Source organism: Rhea americana, unplaced genomic scaffold, assembly GCF_003343005.1.
Source record: "Rhea americana isolate MKP2758 unplaced genomic scaffold, rheAme1 scaffold_183, whole genome shotgun sequence".
Taxonomy (NCBI): Eukaryota; Metazoa; Chordata; class Aves; order Rheiformes; family Rheidae; genus Rhea; species Rhea americana.
This window is the reverse complement of record NW_028185961.1, coordinates 199,054-217,553: the sequence shown is the minus strand read 5'-3', so window position 1 is coordinate 217,553 and position 18,500 is coordinate 199,054. Positions and strand designations below refer to the sequence as shown.

The window sequence follows — 18,500 nt, the reverse complement described above, 5'->3', positions numbered from 1 at the left end:
TCTAGCAGGTTCCCCGTGACAGCTCTGTTCGCAGAAGGATTTCTTTTCTTTATTACTTGGGATATCGTTTGCAACTTGGGTTTTCGGTTCTTTTGGACGTCCTGTGTGTTCTGCTGTGTTTAAACACCTCAAAGCCTATTAAGACCAAAACCAGCAATTGAGAGACCTTGCGCAAAATGGGGGAGAGGAAAACAAACAAAACGAAAGCATTTTATTTTTTATCRATCGATTCCTTTGCCTTTCTGCAAGGACGCACCCGCCTTGGTCTGCAAGGGATGGCTTGAAACAACGAGCGAACGCTGGCGACGCGGTAGAGCAGAACGCTTCGGTGAAGCCCGCAAAAATAAAGTAATACGGAACCTCATTTTGCACTTGTAGCGCCAGATTGTTTGCACGCTCGCGTGAAAACGGTCGTTTGGTCGGACATTAAATATTTCTACTGCAAAGCCACGTAACCCCTGAGAAAGGGATATMGCTGCTTCCCTATGCAGTCATCTTCATGGTGATTTCTGTTAGTCTCAAAGCGTGTTTTGACGGCAGAGTTTTAAAGTGATTATTAAAAATCATCTATTCCCCGGCTGGAAAGATCTTAGGCTCTTCCATATTAATGAATATAAYGGCCACCTCGTGGGTGTGGTGATGYTTTTGTAGTTCCAATTTAAGCTTTAAATGCAAAAGTTACTTGCGCGATTCAATTAATCTTGTTGCCTGGTACCTTCCGGTTTCCGATCGTCCCGTTTCTGGGCGCGTACAGCACGTGGGAAAAGTTATGGGATAAAAATCTGATGGATTTCGCTCTTCATTCTCTCTTTTTCCTTGCTTCTGTTGAAGTTGAGGATTTAGGCTGCCTTTTCCAAGTGTTTGTTCGGGGGTATGTTTTGAACTGTCGTCTGGATTTGTCTGCGACTGCTTCAACTGTTACAGTCAATTTAAAATTGCCTTTTTCCCCCCCCCCCCATCTCACCCCTTGGACACTTTTATGCATAATCTTAGCTCTCAGCATGGAACTTGTATGCACTCCTACAGCATTTTAAAAATTCAACTCTATGTCAAATATATCTTTTTCTCTCTCTGTATGCCTATTTTGAGCACTTCTTCCTCATTACGCTTTTAAGAGCTTAATTTTTTTTTAAAGACTCAGAAGCAGCGACAGGCGGGTGATAAAGGACCTGGGTGGGTTATCGGGAACCGTGAGAAAAGACCCGGAGCAGGGAGGAGCTGCGCGCGGGTCCCGAACCCAGCGCGGGGGAGCGGGTGAACCGGCGGAAAGGCAGTCGTGCTTCGGCGAGAGGGCTGAACGCTTCGGCCGCGCGGGTTGAAGCCGTGGGAGGAGGAGGAGGAGGAGGAAGAGCATCCACGCAGTGTCTCTGKCTGATGATGCGACCAAGGTTACTAAACTAGGAGACTTTCAGAAAGCGCTCAAAGCAACGGCGAGGGCTAAACGCCGTTGACGTGCGAGGTGAAGGAGCCGGCGTACAAACGGTACGACGTGGAAATCTGTGGGTTGGCACGGAAATTCTGGTCCCGCTTTCCGATTCCCTGGTCAGCGGGCGAGATCGCTCCGCCTCCGGCTGATAACCTGAACGTTTGTGACGGCCCTGGGGGGTTTTCAAAGGTAGCGGCCTTTGCGGTACCTGTGCTTGGGCTTGCTTTCTCTTGCGGTTGGTATTTCTGCCGTTTTAGGTTCTGATGATTTTTCACRTGGAATTTACATTCGTGGTTTTTTTCACAGTAGCATGGTTGAGCACTTGCTTGAACGTTTTCAAGCTTAGGACCTTCCCGTGGAGCTGCCATTTTAATATAAAATGTATCTAAAAGAAAAAGATCGCAGCAGAAGCAAGCGTGTTGCCTACTTGATTTCAAAAGGGACGCGTATGGTAATTACACACTTACAAGTGCTTTTTCTCCAGCAATTTCAGTGAATACCCTTTTCAGCAGGATGTTTTTTTATTAAATCCGAAGACCTGCATATAGCGGCTTTGTAAATCTGTGTTTCAAGTCTATTTTTTTTTTTTTATTTATTATTATTTTTTTCCCCTCCCATTTCAGGCACGTGTGAATCCTGTCAATGTCACTCCACCGATACAAGCCATAGATCAGGACCGAAACATCCAGCCTCCTTCGGACCGACCGGGCATCCTSTATTCCATCCTAGTTGGTTGGTGTCTGCTCCTCTTGCTATCACTCACTTTATTATGACCGGCCCGAGAAAGATTAACTGGGAGAGTGGAAACCTAATAAAAATTCACACTGGGGTTAGTGGGATGTTTGAAATCATTGTTCTACCTGTTTACGCTTAATTGYAATTTTCAGATGGCTGCATTATTTATTATTATTTATTCAGGTTAGATTCAGAATTTCCTGCTATGGCCAAGGGAGCGGCACAGCAAGTAAAACGAGATGCCTCTCTGTGCTCCTGGCTTTACCACGATGCCTTTTTCACTCGCAGGCGCAAAGGCGCCCTGAGAGATGCTGTAGAAAGGCAGTTAGAGCAAATTTCCTCCTTCTGGCACAGAGCAATTTCAAGCGTCTCACTGCATCTGCCTTTCACTTTGCTGCCTGTGATCTTGCATGCTTTCCCCTTGTATTTTGGCATTTGTGTCGCCATCTGTAGCATTTTCTGGCCACTGAGGAATGCAGTTCTGGAAAAAGTTTGAAGGTATCTGCCTTGCAGTGGGATGTCTGATGTTCAGCTATTTATTTTCCCCCTTTTGCATTTATTTCCGGTTGACGAACTTGTGTGGTTTGATAGTGGAAAGGCCTTAAGCAATGTTTTTAGTAGGTTTGATGGTTATTTATAAGTGCAGGTCTTCAGCTATGCGCCCCAAGTACAGCATGTAGTCCCATTTTTTTTTTAAGTTCTTTGTGTGACTTGCAATGTTCATTATGAGTTAACTTTGTTAAAAAAGAAAAAAAAAGTTTCGTAAATCTTTGTTATTTTTAATGTTTGCATCATTGTCTTGACCTGAGGGAAATAATTCAGAAAGTTTTATTATAGGAGCAGTTTTATTTTTTTTTCTTGGATTGTTCATTAGAAAGGCCATTTTTGCCGTGGTCTTCCAAAGGATTCCTTTTTAGATTTAAAATCCATCTTCATTTTTGCCAACACGCAATACTATTTATATTAGAGTCTTTATCACGGAATATGTTAAATAGTTTCACAGGAAATAACCTTTGCAGATATTTTTTGCTATAGGGATTTTCCTTTACTTTAGATCTGAACGTAGTTCTTCCTTATACCTTCAGATATGTCCTTTTTAAAAAAAAAAATGCTGGAAGGTCTGAACTAAGAGMGAATAAGCTGCTTAACTGAATGAGAGATTGATTTTGAATTTTATTTGCCTTGACTGAGTGTTAATTTGGTGGTTCTTCCTCTCTGCTCACCTTTCTTTCACCTTCACATCTCTGCACCAAGGCAAGAGCTGGCATATGTCTTGGGCCCTGTGAATGTCTCCTGTGATGATAAGTTGGCATGTCTTTCTCAGCGTCTTCAAAATCTGCAGTAGAGAAGCCTTYCTTTTAACAAAGCCCGGCATCGCTGCGGTGATAACTCGCACTTCTTGATGTGGCTTGCTAACCTAACCCTTAACTGCAGAGTAAGGTCTCTGCTTGGCAAGCTTTCGAGCTAACTAGCCCTTGAAGCGTTCAGGCACGTGCTTCGGCGCGGCTTTCGCCCAAGCTAGCGGTCTTTCCAGGGAGRAGGCTACAGGGACCCTCTTGAGTTGCAAGAACGACACTGGTTCTCCAGCAATTTGTTGACAAGGAATTGGACTGGCTCTGCGTGACGAAGCGGGACACCCGTGGAAGTCTCGTTGCGCATTGGCGTGAGCGTGGCACTGCTGAAGGCAGAAGCGACTTGAGGGTAGGGCGCTCCAGAAAAGAAGAAGTTGCTGAAGCGCGTTACCGGTGCGTTGTTTTCTGCTTGCTCGCTGCTTCTGAGTGCAGTCTTCTCAAATCTRAGAGGCGGTGTATCAAGGTGCCTAAACGTGCCTGTTCAGGTACTAATGCACTGGCATGGATAAAATGATGGAAGATTAGGCCTGCACGTTCTTGAGGGTCATCCTAAAGATTAGAGACTAGAGTACTCCTGAGATTGTTGTCTTCTGCTTGAAGTATTAGTTAATGGACCGGATGAAAGTTCTTTTCACAGAGTGGTTGAGGTTGGAAGGGACCTCTGGAGATCATCTAGTTCAACCCCCCTGCTCAAGCAGGGTCACTTAGAGCACATTGCACAGGATCGTATCCAGGTGGGTTTTAAACATCTTCAGGGATGGAGACTCCRCAACCACCCTGGGCAACCTGCTCGGACAACCTGCTCAGTCACCCTCCAAAAGAAGTACCTTGCAAAGTACAGTCAAGTATGTCACCAGGGAAGAGTTCAGGAGCAACTGGAGTTGGGACATTTTCATGTTCACAAGCTTGATATTTGGAATTTTTCTTCCTCCCTCATGCTCTTTGTTTTCCACTCATTGACTTTTGAGGAACATAAGTATGTTTTGGTTTTAATTACTGCACGTAAGTTTGGGCAGTAACTCTGAGAGAGCTCATGAGTTTCTAAAAGTAGTTTCTAATCATTCCTCTTCAAAGACAAACAACCACAGCRCTGTTTACCAGAAAAGCGTGGGGCTTTCTGCCCTGTTTATATTGGATTGAGGATTTGGCACAGCAATATTTGTCTTGCTCTCACGGCTGCTTTAAGATCTAGAAACTCGTGGGCTCAGAGGACTTGCTGGGGCTTTTATACCATCTGGAAAGAGTGTTTTCTGCCTCTCAGCTGCTGCACGGGATGACGCCTAGACCCAAAATGACTCCGAGATCTTAGACCTTGAATCCAAATTTCGGGTTTTCTGATGCTTTTAATAATACTGATAAGCTGCGAGATGTCAGAGTTCACGCTGTTTCTAAACACTTCTGCTTTCTGAGCTCTGCTCAGATTTGTGCTCTCACACCTCCCTAGCTGAGGAGCAGCCTAGCTCAGGAAAAGTCAGGCARGTAGACTGAAATGACTTGGGGTGAGACGTGGCGATTAGCCTAAACAAGGCTGAGGCGGTTTTCYGCTAGAGCAACCTGATGCACAAATGAAGAGAGGACGTACTACGATTTTTAGAGAACTATGACGTGGTCTCTGTCCCTGGTAGGCGAGAGATCGTGTTGCTGAGTGGTATCCCCCATGCTTATGGCTTCATCCAGCCTTGGCAATTCATGCTCCACCGTTGCTATGCTTTTGTATGCTTTCTTTGAGCATCAGCTGGCTTTAAATCACTGTAGCTTAGCTCTCTCCTCCTGTATTTGTGATGCTAGAGCCTGTCAGCTTGAGCAAGGACACTGCCACCCCCATCCTCCTGTGGTCCACCTGGATCTCGTTGAGTTCACACATGGCCTTTGTCTCTGGTCGCTTCTGTTTTAACCGGTTTGGAGAGTATCCTGGAAACACAGTGCCATGAAGGCACTGTTGACTGCTGACAGTACATGGAAGCCGTTAGACAAATACTCGTTTCATCTGGTGCCTCCTCCTTGATGAGGAACTTCTTAGACTTTTCTAAGACAATGTATGCTTTTACCAGATACATTATTAAAAATGTATTCAAGAGCTTGCCCATAGCGGTAGCAAGATAGAACGTATTTTATCTGCGTATTTCTAACTGCCCAGACTTTTGCAATTTAAAATATTTTTCGGAGGAGGAATGTACAATCTAAAAAGCTCAACTGGCTGTTTTTTTCCAGCACTTCAAAGCAATGTTTGTAAACTATGTGCCTCGCCACCTATGAGCAATAGTATGGCTCTGTTGAACCCGATGGTAAAAATTTATATCACATCACCTCACTTTATTTTCTTTGTTTAAGTATATGGATGCAAAAAAGAAAAAAATTGTTCTTAGTGTTCTTTGCTTTGACTGATGCTTCCACGTACGTCCAGTGATTCTTCAGGTGAAATATTTTGAGAAGCTAAAGAGAAAAAAATCTCAGTGGTATACATTTAGGAAGTTGGGTTTCACGAATAGGGAGGCCAGAAGCAGAAGATCTTTTCTCCACGTGTCCTCATCACKTACCGCATCACCTCCTGGAACCTGGGAGGCAGAACTGCAACCGTTTGTCAGTGTGTTTGGGCTTCTGTTGTTAGCTGGGTGTTCCCAGCTGAGAAGAATCTTCAGGTTTGGAGGGAGTAAGGTAATAACGATGATAGTAAGCACATAATATTTGTAATAATACTACGTTACGTGTATGCATTGCGTAGTATCCYCAAGATAATAGGATTAGGTTTGCGATGACTACTGAATGAAATTGGTAGACTGTTTACCTGAATCTTTTGGAAATGTTACCTTTCTTTCGGTTGAAACCTCGATGCCTTTTTGCAGGTACTCCTGAAGACTATCCCCGGTACTTCCACATGAATCTTACCACGGCTGTGCTCACGCTCCTGAAGCCAATCAACAGGGATCTGCACCAGAAGTTTGACCTGGTGATTAAGGTAATTTTGACRGAGTTTTCCTTTCCACATACTTGTGCAAACCGTTTAGTAACAACAACAACAAAAAACTCTAGAGAAAAGGTGAGATGGGCCCATTTGGGGGTTTTTTGTTTGTTTGTTTTTTTAACTGTCAGGCATCAATTAACAGAAAAATGTAGTCCTGTGGGAGAAGGATGTTGAAGTGTTTCTGRAAAGGGAATGAAGCATGATTTGTTACATTTCAGATTGTATTAATATCATACAAACAAACTGTATGGTGCCGCTTGTGCGTTTGCTTTTTATTAATTCTGTTGACTTGAGAAAGCACTTGTTTTATATTTCATGTGTTTCCTCCAGTTCGCTTCCCATGCTGAAGAATCACAGGGATGCGGATAATTACCGGAGCCCTGAGTATGGGAGCAAGGAGGAGACGGGAAATAAAAGCTCATCCCACACCTCGTAGTAATTCTTTGATTGGGGGTTGATACAAAACAGAGCAGCTGGCTCCAGAACTCTGCTTCCAAATAAATAATAAAAAAAAACCTCCTGAAAAATGCAGAGCACTTGGCGCCTTCAGCTCCTATTGATGGGAAGAGGCGTAAACCAGCGCTGTGGAGTTGGCCTTCCCTAAATCTCCTATCGATAAAGAGTCTAACTTCCTTTCTGTTTCATAAATACTATTCTCCCCTTAATTCCGCAGTCGTAACTTGATACCAGTCTGCAGCTCTTAACTGAGCCACGTAATCAAAGCGTGTATCAGTCAGTTTTGAAGAGTGTCTTTATAGCAAAATCTCAAAACATATCTTCATCTGGTTACTGAGTCGCAGTTTTGCAAGCTTGAAATAATTTCAGTGTTCGCTGTGTTCTTTGCCAATTTGAGGATTAAGAATGGGTGATAATATCCATGCGTAATTACTAAACGTGTTGAGCRTGTTCAGTCTAGTAAGCCAGTAATTTTACTTGGAGTAAAATCCTTTGAAGAGGTTAGGTTTGCAGCAGGTGGAATTTGCGTGAAGGGACTGTAAAAATCAGTTCAGCAAAGATGGGTTTCTAATGACACTAGGGTAGAATTACATTTGCTCCTTTTGGAGGCTGTCTGGAGTTGTCCCTACAGCTGTTTTCTAATGCCACAGAAAATTGTATAGGGTTTGACATATTTATTGGTAGGCAGAGGAGCAAGGAGGAGAGTAAGGAATGCAATAGTCCAAAGTAGTGAATCACTTGTGCATTTTCCAGCACGTTTTAACCAGACTGAAAAGTGGATATTCCTAGCTGCAGTGTACTTTAACAAAGGAATGGCTCTGTGTGTGTGTGTGTATGTATCTGTATCTATTTATATATTTATATTTATATCATCACACCCTATCATAAACCTGGGCACGAGCTTTTTTTTTCTAGTCTCCTACAGTCCATGCAATAACTGTGCATACAGCTGGGAAAAGGTTAAGGCTTGCCTGAAGCTATATGCTTGGGCAGCAAGAGGCTTGCCATCATCTCTCAGAAATAATCTGATTAGGGGTTTATCCTTCCTCCTTCAATGTGGAAGCCAAAAGTATTTCTTTCAATCATCTGGAGGGGGTGGGGGGAGTGATGACCTGCCGTTTGGGTCTTGGGATGAGGAGGGATAAGAAGGGGAATGCAAACAAGACTTGGGTGTGGGCTGCTTCCACAACTGCCGCTTTGGCCTGCGAAATGCCGCTTCTGCGGGCAAAAGCGTGCCGAGGGGAGAGCAGAGCAGAGCAAAGCCACACGCAATAGTTGGCAGTGGAAGAAGAAAAAAGGAGCTTTTGCATTTTAATGGGGTTGAACAGCAAAAAAGGGGCAAAGTCAACGAGCAGGAAGCAAAGAGGGACAACGTCAAACTTTTCGTTGGTATTTGCATGCTGAGTGTTAGTTATAATTTGCATTAATATTCCTGCGGGTAAGAAGTGCTTTCTGTAGGTAATCATATTCTGTCTAATACCAGTTGCATTATGCYGAAGACTAAATGTGCTTAGAGAGCCAACAAAGTATTAATGACTGGAAACACTGCACTACAGAGGATTCGACACATCTGTAAAAGGCCAGATTTTGAGAAAATTACTCGTACTGAGCGTTAATTCATTCCCTAGGTGCTCGCGTGCTTTCCGAAGGGTCTGTGGCAAAGGGGTTAGACCTCGCCATGAGGACTGCTAGTCCAGCCCAAAGACTGCGTGTTGCTCTGTTGCATGCAGAGAGTTGGGGGGGAAATTATCGCTAGGAAATCGTGCATAATTTTTGCTCAAAAAAAAAAAAAAAAAAAAAAAAAAACCACTTAATTTAAAACCATCCTGGTTTCTTAGATTATTTCAGTGTCTTGTAGACCAAAAATCGAGTATGTATGTATGTAAATAATGTTGTCTACTGCAAGCATAGGAATTTCTGCATCGCTGTTAAGACCCCAAAAGGTCCTACTAAAGACACTGACAGTAATGCAGAGTAAAATTCGTAGCGTAGTGTTGGGATATTTTATTTCTTGGTAGAGAATTAATCACACAAGCTTTTGGTGCTGTAAACATTACTGCCTCTAGAAATGGATATACAGGGGCTCAGGGGATAAGCAAAGACTAAGGCTGAGTCAAATCATTTTTTTTTTAAAGGACTAACTAGAGAAGTGCTTAGACTATTTCTGTCAAACTGCTGCAAAAAAGAGTACATTAAACACAGGTCTTCCCWTAAAGACTGAGCACGTACTTCAGTGTGCGTGTTTATGCAAGTACTTAAAGATTTTATGAATCGTAATTCTGTATGTCAGGTAGATGTTTTCTCTCTAACAACAAAACAGATTAAGACATCGAGAAGAGGGATTAACTAAGATGCTGTGAGAAAATGGCATTGGGTCTGTTACGAACAGGTTTGTAACAGGTATGTTGCAAGCAAGGTCTRTTAAAAAACATACAACTTTTGGAGCTTGTCGGTGTTTTAAGTGGCATTTTAATTCCATCGAATTCTCTGGACTAAAATCTCTCCCCTTCTGATTTTACCTGCTGAGAGCAAATTGATTAGTCTTTGAGCCAGGGACCGTGATGGAAAAGCGATACGGGCTTGTCCCTCGATCGCACCACGGTAAGAACGAAAGAAGCTTAAACCGGAATAATCTGTAATTGCGTGGTCGAGGAACTCGTGTGTCGTGGTAGGCTGGAGATCCTACAGAGCTGTTTTCTTAGCAGCTGTTACCTAACAAGCTCGTAATACACGCCGCAAGTCACCTCTGGTTCTCCAGCATGCAAATGTTGCGGTGGGTTGGCATCCAAAAATTAAGAAAGAATCCAGGTTTATGTGCATTCAGTGTTGTTACAGAAGCTATAGAAGTTTTAACGGAGAAAAAAAAAAGACTGGAAATATTTTGAGGCGACAGAAATACAAGTATAGCTTTTCACTTTTCAGTGATATCTCTCTGCGCTACCTGGAAAAAGCAGTGCTCCCAAATTTCTGCAGCATGAGGAAAATGCATRCATATCAGGTTGAAAATCAGAGTAGGAATTTTATTTCTCTTGCAAGAATTCATCTTCCAGATTTAACGGCATGGGGTTACTTGCATTAATGATTAAAAAAACTTGTTGAGTATTGTAACCTGAGATTGGAAAAACAGAGGGAAGTTTTTAGTCTCAGGTAGACACATACATACTGGGAAAAATCAATTAATAACTTAGTTTTAAAGTATGTTTTTGTACGGTCTCTTCAGTTAATTCTTAAACCACTGTTACRTTTGCAGTTGTGCAGGATTCATATAAACTCATTAAAATCTCCAATTATATTAAAGAAAAAAAAGAGGGGGAAATAGGTTTCCTAGCCTCAAATGACATTTGTAGCCTGAGTTGTAATAAGAATTTTCCTTGCATCTGAGCGTTTTGCAGCTCTCGTGGAATAGCTTCTTACAGAATAGAATTTCTTTGTGTCACGGTCACTTAGGTTTTTTGGTGTCTTCTCAACACTGTTGGTAGCAGAAGCATGCTTCAACGCTGGGCAGTAGTATTGCTGAATATTTTCAAAAATGTAGTTACAAATTGTTTTTCTCAAGAGTCTGTTATGCCTAGGTGATAGTCAGACTGGCATTAACCTCGTGGCAGGCGACTGCGCAGAAACAGTCCTATAGCGGTGTTCCACTTCCATGTTGTGTAGGTGGTAGCAGAAGGTCAACGCATGGTGTCAGGAGTTCAAAAAACTCTTAGAAATCCCAGCACTACAAGAAAATTGGTTTGGAGTCCGATTCTACAAGAAGTGATGTTGAACTTTCCAGCCGCACCATCTGCTTTGTTTACTCTCCTGCCTTGCAGCTTTGAATGGAGTGGGACTTTCAATTTTTAGACGGCCTTTTTTTATCTTTTTTTTCCCCCCAGTTATTTATGGCATTGCTATAGGATGCGCCTGGCGAAAGTATACCTGAATAATTTTGGGTGAGCCTGATCTTGTACGCCTGTTACTTGCCCACCCTGAGAGCTGGCCACTACTCCGTTCTGATGGAGAACGCTCTGATGGATCAGAGRGAGATGTCCCCGGGTGTAGTTGAGCCGTCAGACTTTGCAACGTGCATGATTTTCACTGGTGATGGATCTCAGCGGAGAAGACAGAAAGCGATACTCTGCTATCGCACTCCCTGGAGGTTAATTGGTTTCTCTGTTCCTGTTGGGGATTTCATTGATCTGTTCTGGCCCTTGCTCTCTGGGCTATTGAGAGCTTTCCTGAATGACATGGAAAGAACTGGGCATAGTTTCAGCAACTGTCTTAGGATCAAAATGTGGATAAATGTCCCCTTGAGAGGCAAAAAGTAAATTGGATGTATGCCATAGGTTTTTTTTTATGCTACGTTCATTGAACAAAGCTTTTTCTTTCCTGTTCTGAGTGGAGATACAGGGAGACAGAGCATTGAGCATGTTTTAGCAGTCAATGGCAAGTGCAGAGGGCACTTTTTTTATTTTTWATTTTTCTACAACGGAGGTAGATCATCAAGCACAGYGCTCTGTGGGGACCCTGTGCTTTTCTGAACTTGGGAGTGATTTCAAAGGGAGTTGAAATGCTGAAATAGCAAAGTTTGATCCTGACTTCTTACAGAATCACAGAATGCCTGAGATTGGAAGGCACCTCTGGAGATCCTAGTTCCACCACCCTGCTCAAAGCAAGGTCAGCTAGAGCAGGTTGCTCAGGGCTATGCCTGGTTGGGTTTTGAGCAACTCCAGAGTTGGAAATTGCACAACTTCTCTGGGCAGCCCTGCTCCACTGTTTGACCACCAGCACTGTGAGAAAGCTTTTTCTTATGTTTAAATAGGATTTCATGTATTTCATTTTGTGCCCATTGCCTCTTGCCCTGTGACTGGGCACTCCTGAGAAGAGTCTTGTTCTCTCTTCTTTACACCTTCCCATCAGGTATTTATACACCTCAATAAGATCTCCCGAGCCTTCTCTTCTCCATGGTGAGCAGTCTCAGCTCTGTCAGCTTTTCATGTGAGCTGCTCCAATCCCTTGATCATTTTTATGGCCCTACTGCAGTCTCACTCCAGTCTGTCCGTGTGTCTCTTGGATGCTGTTGGCTGCCTTTGCCCCAGGGGTGCATTGCTAGCTCTATCTCAAAAAAGGTAGAGGATGAAAGTAGGTTCAGATCAGGGAAGGAAGGATGAATATACGATAGAATGACATGATTATGAGAGTGAAGAGGAGTCGGTAGTTCACTGTCTCTTACGATGCTTGAAATAGGAGTTACCAAATGCAGCAAGCAGGTGGCAAGTTCAAAGCAAACRGCAGAGGGTTGTTCTTCTAGTGTAGTTTATCTGTGGGGTGCTTTGACAGGCACTGGTGGAGGTGCTGAAAGCTCTCATGTGACAAAGGGGAGGCTGGGCAAGTTCATCATAGAAAAGTCCTTGGTATAAGGAGAAATCCAGAGTACCTGTGGCTCAGGAAATCTCGGAGCTGCAAGTTGTCAGCAGCCAGGAGGTTGTCCCGAGAAGCATTGCTGTAAGCTGCCTCTGTACTTACCTTCTTCTCTGGCTGCTATCTTGGGCTGCAGCTGTAAACAGGATTTTGCACTAGCCGGATTATTGGTTTGACCTTGTTTAGTTGTTCTTGTGATCCTCTTTTCTTATGGGTTTGGTATGGTAGCGGCCTGGGAGAAGACATGCAGCAGTTGAGGCTCACTAGACTAGAGAGCTGTGCACTGCTGCTACAGAAATTGTGCCAAGCCCATGATTTTGTAACTGAAAAAGTCCTTAATTATCTGCCTTTTTTCATCACGTCAGAAACTTCATATATGCAGGGTTTTTAAAAAGTTTTATGTATCACCCTCCAGCTCCTTTCGTGCCATTTCTATCTCTTGGCCTCCATGTACCATTGACCCTTATTTGTCACTTTTGTTCAGGTTAGCTGTGATTTTCCTCCATCTTCCAATGTTTCTCAAAAAATATATTTTCCTCCATTTAAGAGGATTTATGCCTATTCTTTGGTCTTCTAAGTTTTTCAGTGGTTACAAGTAAGGATTTCAGCAAGAAGAGTAATGCCTCTTTTGCTTTGGTTTAATCAACGTGACAAATCTGTTGTCGTTGGAGTATATAATGCAAATATCAAAACATTTACCCGAGCTACGTGTGCGGACCGCAGTGTCAAGGCTTCCTAGAGATATCCATGGAGGTGGTCTCCTCTGAGGTTCTGGTGCAAGGGTACGGATGCGAACGGGAAGCCTCGGGCGGTCGCTGCGCCTTCGAACAGATCGCGAGCTGAGCCAACGAGAGCGCTGTTGTGCTCGCGGCAGAAGAGTAGAACCGAGAGGAGATGAAATTTATTTTCATCGAGCAGTCGCTCAGTCCGCTTTCTGCCGATGAAGAAATCTTCAGAATCSTTAGCTCGGCGGAACTGCAGTAGGTGTAAGTACGATAACTGCATTTTAACTTGGCTTTTCACACGGTCTCCCCGTACGTGAACTCAGTTATATTCAGTTACTTCCTTTGACTTATCGCTATCAAAAAAAAAAGCATAGCCAATCCAAGTAGTCCGGAAATTTCTGTTCCCTTCGAGGTAGCCTTTTTATCTTTGTTAAGCGTAATGTGGTGGTGAGCTCCGAGGCAGAAATGAAAATCTGAGTGCAGAGTGAGGTTTGGTGTACGAGAACAGGGGAAAAAACGGTGCAGGAAGACGCTATTTAAAAACCTTTCTGATGCATACATCAAATGCTACTCTTATCACTAAAAAGTCGCTCTTTTCCCAGTACATATTGAAAATACCAATTTTTTTCCCCCGTGTTTGACAGCATCTCGGAATGGCAAATGTTTTCCTTGCATTTAGAAYGTTAAATCACAGCTATGCATTAAATAAGACTAGCAAATATGACTGGCCCTAAATTGTGTTATTAGTCACAGAGCCACAGAAAGATTAAAATCCATAGATGGTAAGCTCCATAACAATCTATATTTGCAGAAATATCTGCATTTCCTTTCCGCAGTAAAACAGACTTTTTTTTTGTTCTGTTCCTCACTTAAGATGGGATATAATGTCTTCAGAGTTGGCATCTTCTTTAACCGAAGGGAAGAAGGAAGGGGAGTTTTATTATTTAAAAAGGTGGTCGCTCATAAGGATTACTGTTCGTTGCACTACAGCATCACGCCTTAGCGAGACCGAAGTCACTTATCCTTGACACGTGAAGGAAAAGTATATGTTTTGGGGTTTTTTGTTTTCAGCCTGCTGTCTAGATGAATTATGTGCCAATATCATTTCAGTGCCACATCACAGGCTCCGCTGAGCGTAGAGTCAGATTTCTTCTCCGTCTAAAGATACTCTCTCCTGCTTGTCCTTAAGCCAATTTTTAATCCGTTTCCATAGTTCTTGCCTTATACTGTACTTTCTGACCTTGTAAATTAATCCAGTGTGTGATACACGACCCTAGGCGCTTTCCCTAAGTCTAGATGAGTTACGTCCCTACTTTCACCTTCGTCTCCCAATTCAGCCACGAGCTCGGCAAACAGGAGCGGCGTCGCCAGGCCTGACCTTCCCTTTCTCGATCTGTGCTGGCTGCTCCCTTTTTTTGAATTACGTGGGTATAAATGCTATATGATGTTCCCATGTCCTTCACGGCTGAAGTCAAGCTGGAGCGTCTGAAGCTCCTGCACCTTGTTCTTGTGTTAGGTAGAAGACCTGGACCAGCCTGGCTGCGGGTCTCTAGTCCTGCGCTTTTTTAGTGAGCTCTCARACGTAGTTGCCAGAGGCTTTTCCTGCCTTCTTTTGCTGTGGATCTTGAAACGCTAGGCTGTAATCGATGGCAGGGAGCACAGGGGATATCGGTGGTCGTAGCGAGAGGAGAGGAGCACACAGACTGGAAGCGATAGCAGCAGCTGAATTGACGGCATTAATGGTTCTCTCTGGGATGCTTGCGGAAAAAAAAGGCATGTAACGGGAGCGCAAAAATGACCTAACCTGACCGGACCGTTGTTATAGTCTATTAGAGGCTCCCTTTATCGTCTAGCTTGTCTAGTGGTATAGTTTTACGGTGTTTCTTTTTCAGCGGTACTGAAACAGGTGCATCAACTCCAATAGCAAAACTTCTAATGAAAAAAAAAAAAAAAAAAAAGTTACTTTTCCAAAAAGCCGGTGATCAAATTACATTAAATTACAGATATATTGTGAATCTTCTTCAAATACCCTTCTATCTTCTGTGATTGCTTTACATGGACACCAAAGTACCTAGGAGTCTTTGCCCAATTTTTTACATGGAATTGTAGACTCGATAGTGCAGCCTGTCTTAAAACAGTTGTTTGCTGGGGTACAGTTATTATCGCTGTATTTGAAGAAATAAAAACCACAGCATTATTGCGTGCATCTCTTTCTAGGAAAGCTATATTTTTTGCCTGTCGATGAATCGGTCTTTTGAACATTGATGAACTGGTCTAGCCTTAAGAATAAAAAATAATTAAAATGTTCTTTGATGTATAATAATAATTTTCAATCTACTTGTGGGTATTTCGTGAGCGGGAACAAAACAAAGGGCAAGGATGTTGCTGGCTGTGAATTATTTAGTTGTTTCCCATGCCGGGCCCTGCAGGGAACAGCAGCAGTGATCTGGTCACATTTTAAAAGAAACGCTGTCCAGAAGCTAACCTGGTAGGCGTAGATGTAATAGGTTTAGGCTAATGACTGTTCAGAAGCCCAAGGAGAGCAATGTCTAAAAGCTATTTAGTTGAATAAAAGAGTGAAGTTGTGCAGGGAATTAAGAGGATTTTGATAGCACAGAACAAATGACTTTGAGACCTGACTGCCATCAACAAAGCTTTGGTTTTGAGGCGGAAAAGATGACTGTGGCAGCACTAATTTCAGCAAACCTTTTGGTCTTAGAGTGCGTGGAAGAAGTTTATTTTGATGGAGCAGGTTGGTTTTTCTGAGAAAAGCTCTCAGGGTTGATGTTTCGATGATGCTGTGTTAAAGAAAAGAACAGCCACATAAAAAGAGTCTGGTTTACACTTTTGCTTTCTATTCATATTCATTCGTTTATTTTTGCACTTATATTTCAGACAGTATTAGCTTTGTGTTCAGTTTTGTATTGGATGATGATAACGTGCCTTCCTTCATTTAACCCTTCATCGTGGCAGCGAACGGAGCGGGTCCTTTTCAACGGGATATCAGGAAAGCGCTCTGTGACTTTGAAGAACTGCCAGAAACGTGCTGTTGTGTGGTGCTAGATTCCCTTAGCAAACCGAGGAGAGGAAAAACACAGAACAGCAAAGGGATATGAGAAGGTTTGGTGTTGATGCTTATAATATGGGTATCTTCTCTTTTGCCGGTGTATTTTTTCTTCAAGTTAGAGTATTTCAGCTGCAGACAACTCTTTACCCCAGAGTTATTTCTGGAGGTCTGCCTGACAGCCGTTCCCCTTTACCGGCTCTGTGGAGCGAGATGCCTGTACGAATACCAGGATCATAAAKATCAGGAAAGGAAGCAAAGCTATTTCATTATATGACTGCCAGATAGCAAATCTAATTACATCTTCCTGTAATCTAAGTTTGTGAAAGTAAAATTYGGTTGCCATGCATGCACTTACCAGGCCTTTTGAGTCTGTGCATGCAACCAGCCCTTTTATTGCACTGCAGCAATATAGCAAACATGTTCTATATGTTCAGCAGCGACTGAATATCGAGTATGTGTTGACCGCAGTGTTAAAGTAATCTTAGTTTGATGGAGTCCCGATTTAGAGAATCCTAAAGTGAATATAACTCTTCAAAGTCAGAAGAGTTAGAAGAACAAAGCCTGGGATGGAGAGATGGGATAGGATTTCCTCTCTGCTGCTGCCACTTTTTTAGGTAGGACAGGTAGCTGGAGCTCTGCAAAATGAGGATTGCTCGCGTCTCCTCCTTGCTTCTGCCTCCTCCCATGGGAACGGGTATGGGGAATGGAGAGGGTGCACCTGGAGCACCGGGGAAGCTTGCCGATCTCAAGGTGTCCATCTGGAGCTGGTTTTCTTCACCCAACAGACCCCTGCCAGCTTATGAGAAGAGAACGCTTGGTGGGTTTTTTCTTTTTTTTCTTTTTCCTGTGGATACGGGGAGTCTTTCACCTCACTTTCATTGCGCCTTTCTTTTTGGAAACTGTTCCATCTTACGCTTTGATTATGTGAGTTTAATGATGTTTTTCATATTGAACATTTTTTGAAGCTGTTAACCCACTGAGTTGCTCTTTTACTCCTTGTAGAGTCTCTTTGGCGAGACTGCTTTCATTTCATCTCATCTCYAGTTGCCTTCCTTAAGGATAAAATTACGTGTTGGCTGCCACAGATACCTGCAGTTTGCAGAATTCTTCTCCCAAGTTCAACCCTGCATTCAAAGCGCTCAACCGGCAGATTGCATACACTGCTTCGCGGCATATTCTTAAGAGATGTAGCTAAATGTACTTAATTTGAGAATTATTTAGCGATTTTCACATTGTTTTGCCCTTCCTTCCTTTCTCAGGTTCACTCATCTAAAGTAGCAGATGTCCACAGTGTTCTGCTCCGCTCTTTGTGCGTCGTGTGGGTAGCGTGAAGGGACCTGCTGGTTTTGTATAATAGCTTTCATAACCGTGTGAAAAATCTAATGTTTCCATCTTGGTATGTGTCTCGCCATTAAAGAAGTCTTCAATGTACGCTTATTATTAGTAGCATTTTTTTTTTGCTTGTTTTTTTATTAAAGCTTCCTCTTGGCTGTATATCTTTATTTTTCTCTGTACTAAGCAGCCTAGCCAGGTTCATGGCAGCCTGCTCCCTCCACGGAGGAACTGTGGAGGTTGTCCAAGTCCATACATATATTATCAGCAACCTCTGGTAGGTTTGCAGGTTGCCAGTGAGGTGCATTCGTTCATCTTAAGAACCACCCAGGTCTTCTGCCCAAGTCCAGTGGTCACTTATATCTTAACCATTTTCATTGACATTACATGTGGCAAGGTTGAATAGAGCTAACAGTGAAGATTTTCTATTGTTGTTAATTTTTWAAAAAGTAAATAAATTAAGCTGTCTTAAGTATCAGTGGCTTTCTTTTTGAAAGAAATGTAAATTGTCCAGGAAAACGGATTTTAGGAAGCAGAGGTGCTCAACGTGAGGCCAGGAAGCTGAGCAAGAGCATTAACGGGGAGCGAGAAATAACTGCTTTCACTCCCAGCACCGAGTATCTGAAACAAATTGCCCTACATAGGTATGCATCTCATAAAAACAAATCAGGAAAAAAAAAGAGAAGTACAATTTATGACTGTCATATTTTTTGGAAAATTATAAACAGCATGCATCGAAGGTGCACAAACTGTTCCCAGTATTGCTCCTTTGAATATGTTTACATAACATATGAGGGCAGGGCAGTTTTTCATGTTTTTTATTAAAAAGTCCTTTGTATTGAAGAAAAGAAAATGAAGAGACTTTGAGGCAAAGATTTCTTTAAGTCTGTACTAAAAAGTAAATATCTGTACTTGCATTTTACTAATTTCTATTAAAACGATATTTCCAGACTTTTGTCCAGGACCGGGGCAGGCGGGACTTTGCGTTGACGCCACGTCCCGGTGCTGCAAGAGGTGCTGAGCCTGCGAGAAGCACCGTGACCCT

The 18,500-nt window shown here is 42.9% G+C and overlaps 1 protein-coding gene across 3 annotated transcripts in view; it reads left to right on the top strand.

Moving 5' to 3' along the window:
• The window catches only part of LOC146597464 (protocadherin-15-like), a 593,579-nt gene that overhangs the window by 456,988 nt on the left and 118,091 nt on the right, over positions 1-18,500 (top strand). For all 3 annotated transcript variants that reach the window (XM_085302026.1, XM_085302025.1, XM_085302024.1), the window contains exons 15-16: positions 2,050-2,158; positions 6,357-6,469. In XM_085302026.1, coding sequence (XP_085158152.1) covers positions 2,050-2,158; positions 6,357-6,469 — 222 coding nt within the window. The remainder of the gene's footprint in view (positions 1-2,049; positions 2,159-6,356; positions 6,470-18,500) is intronic.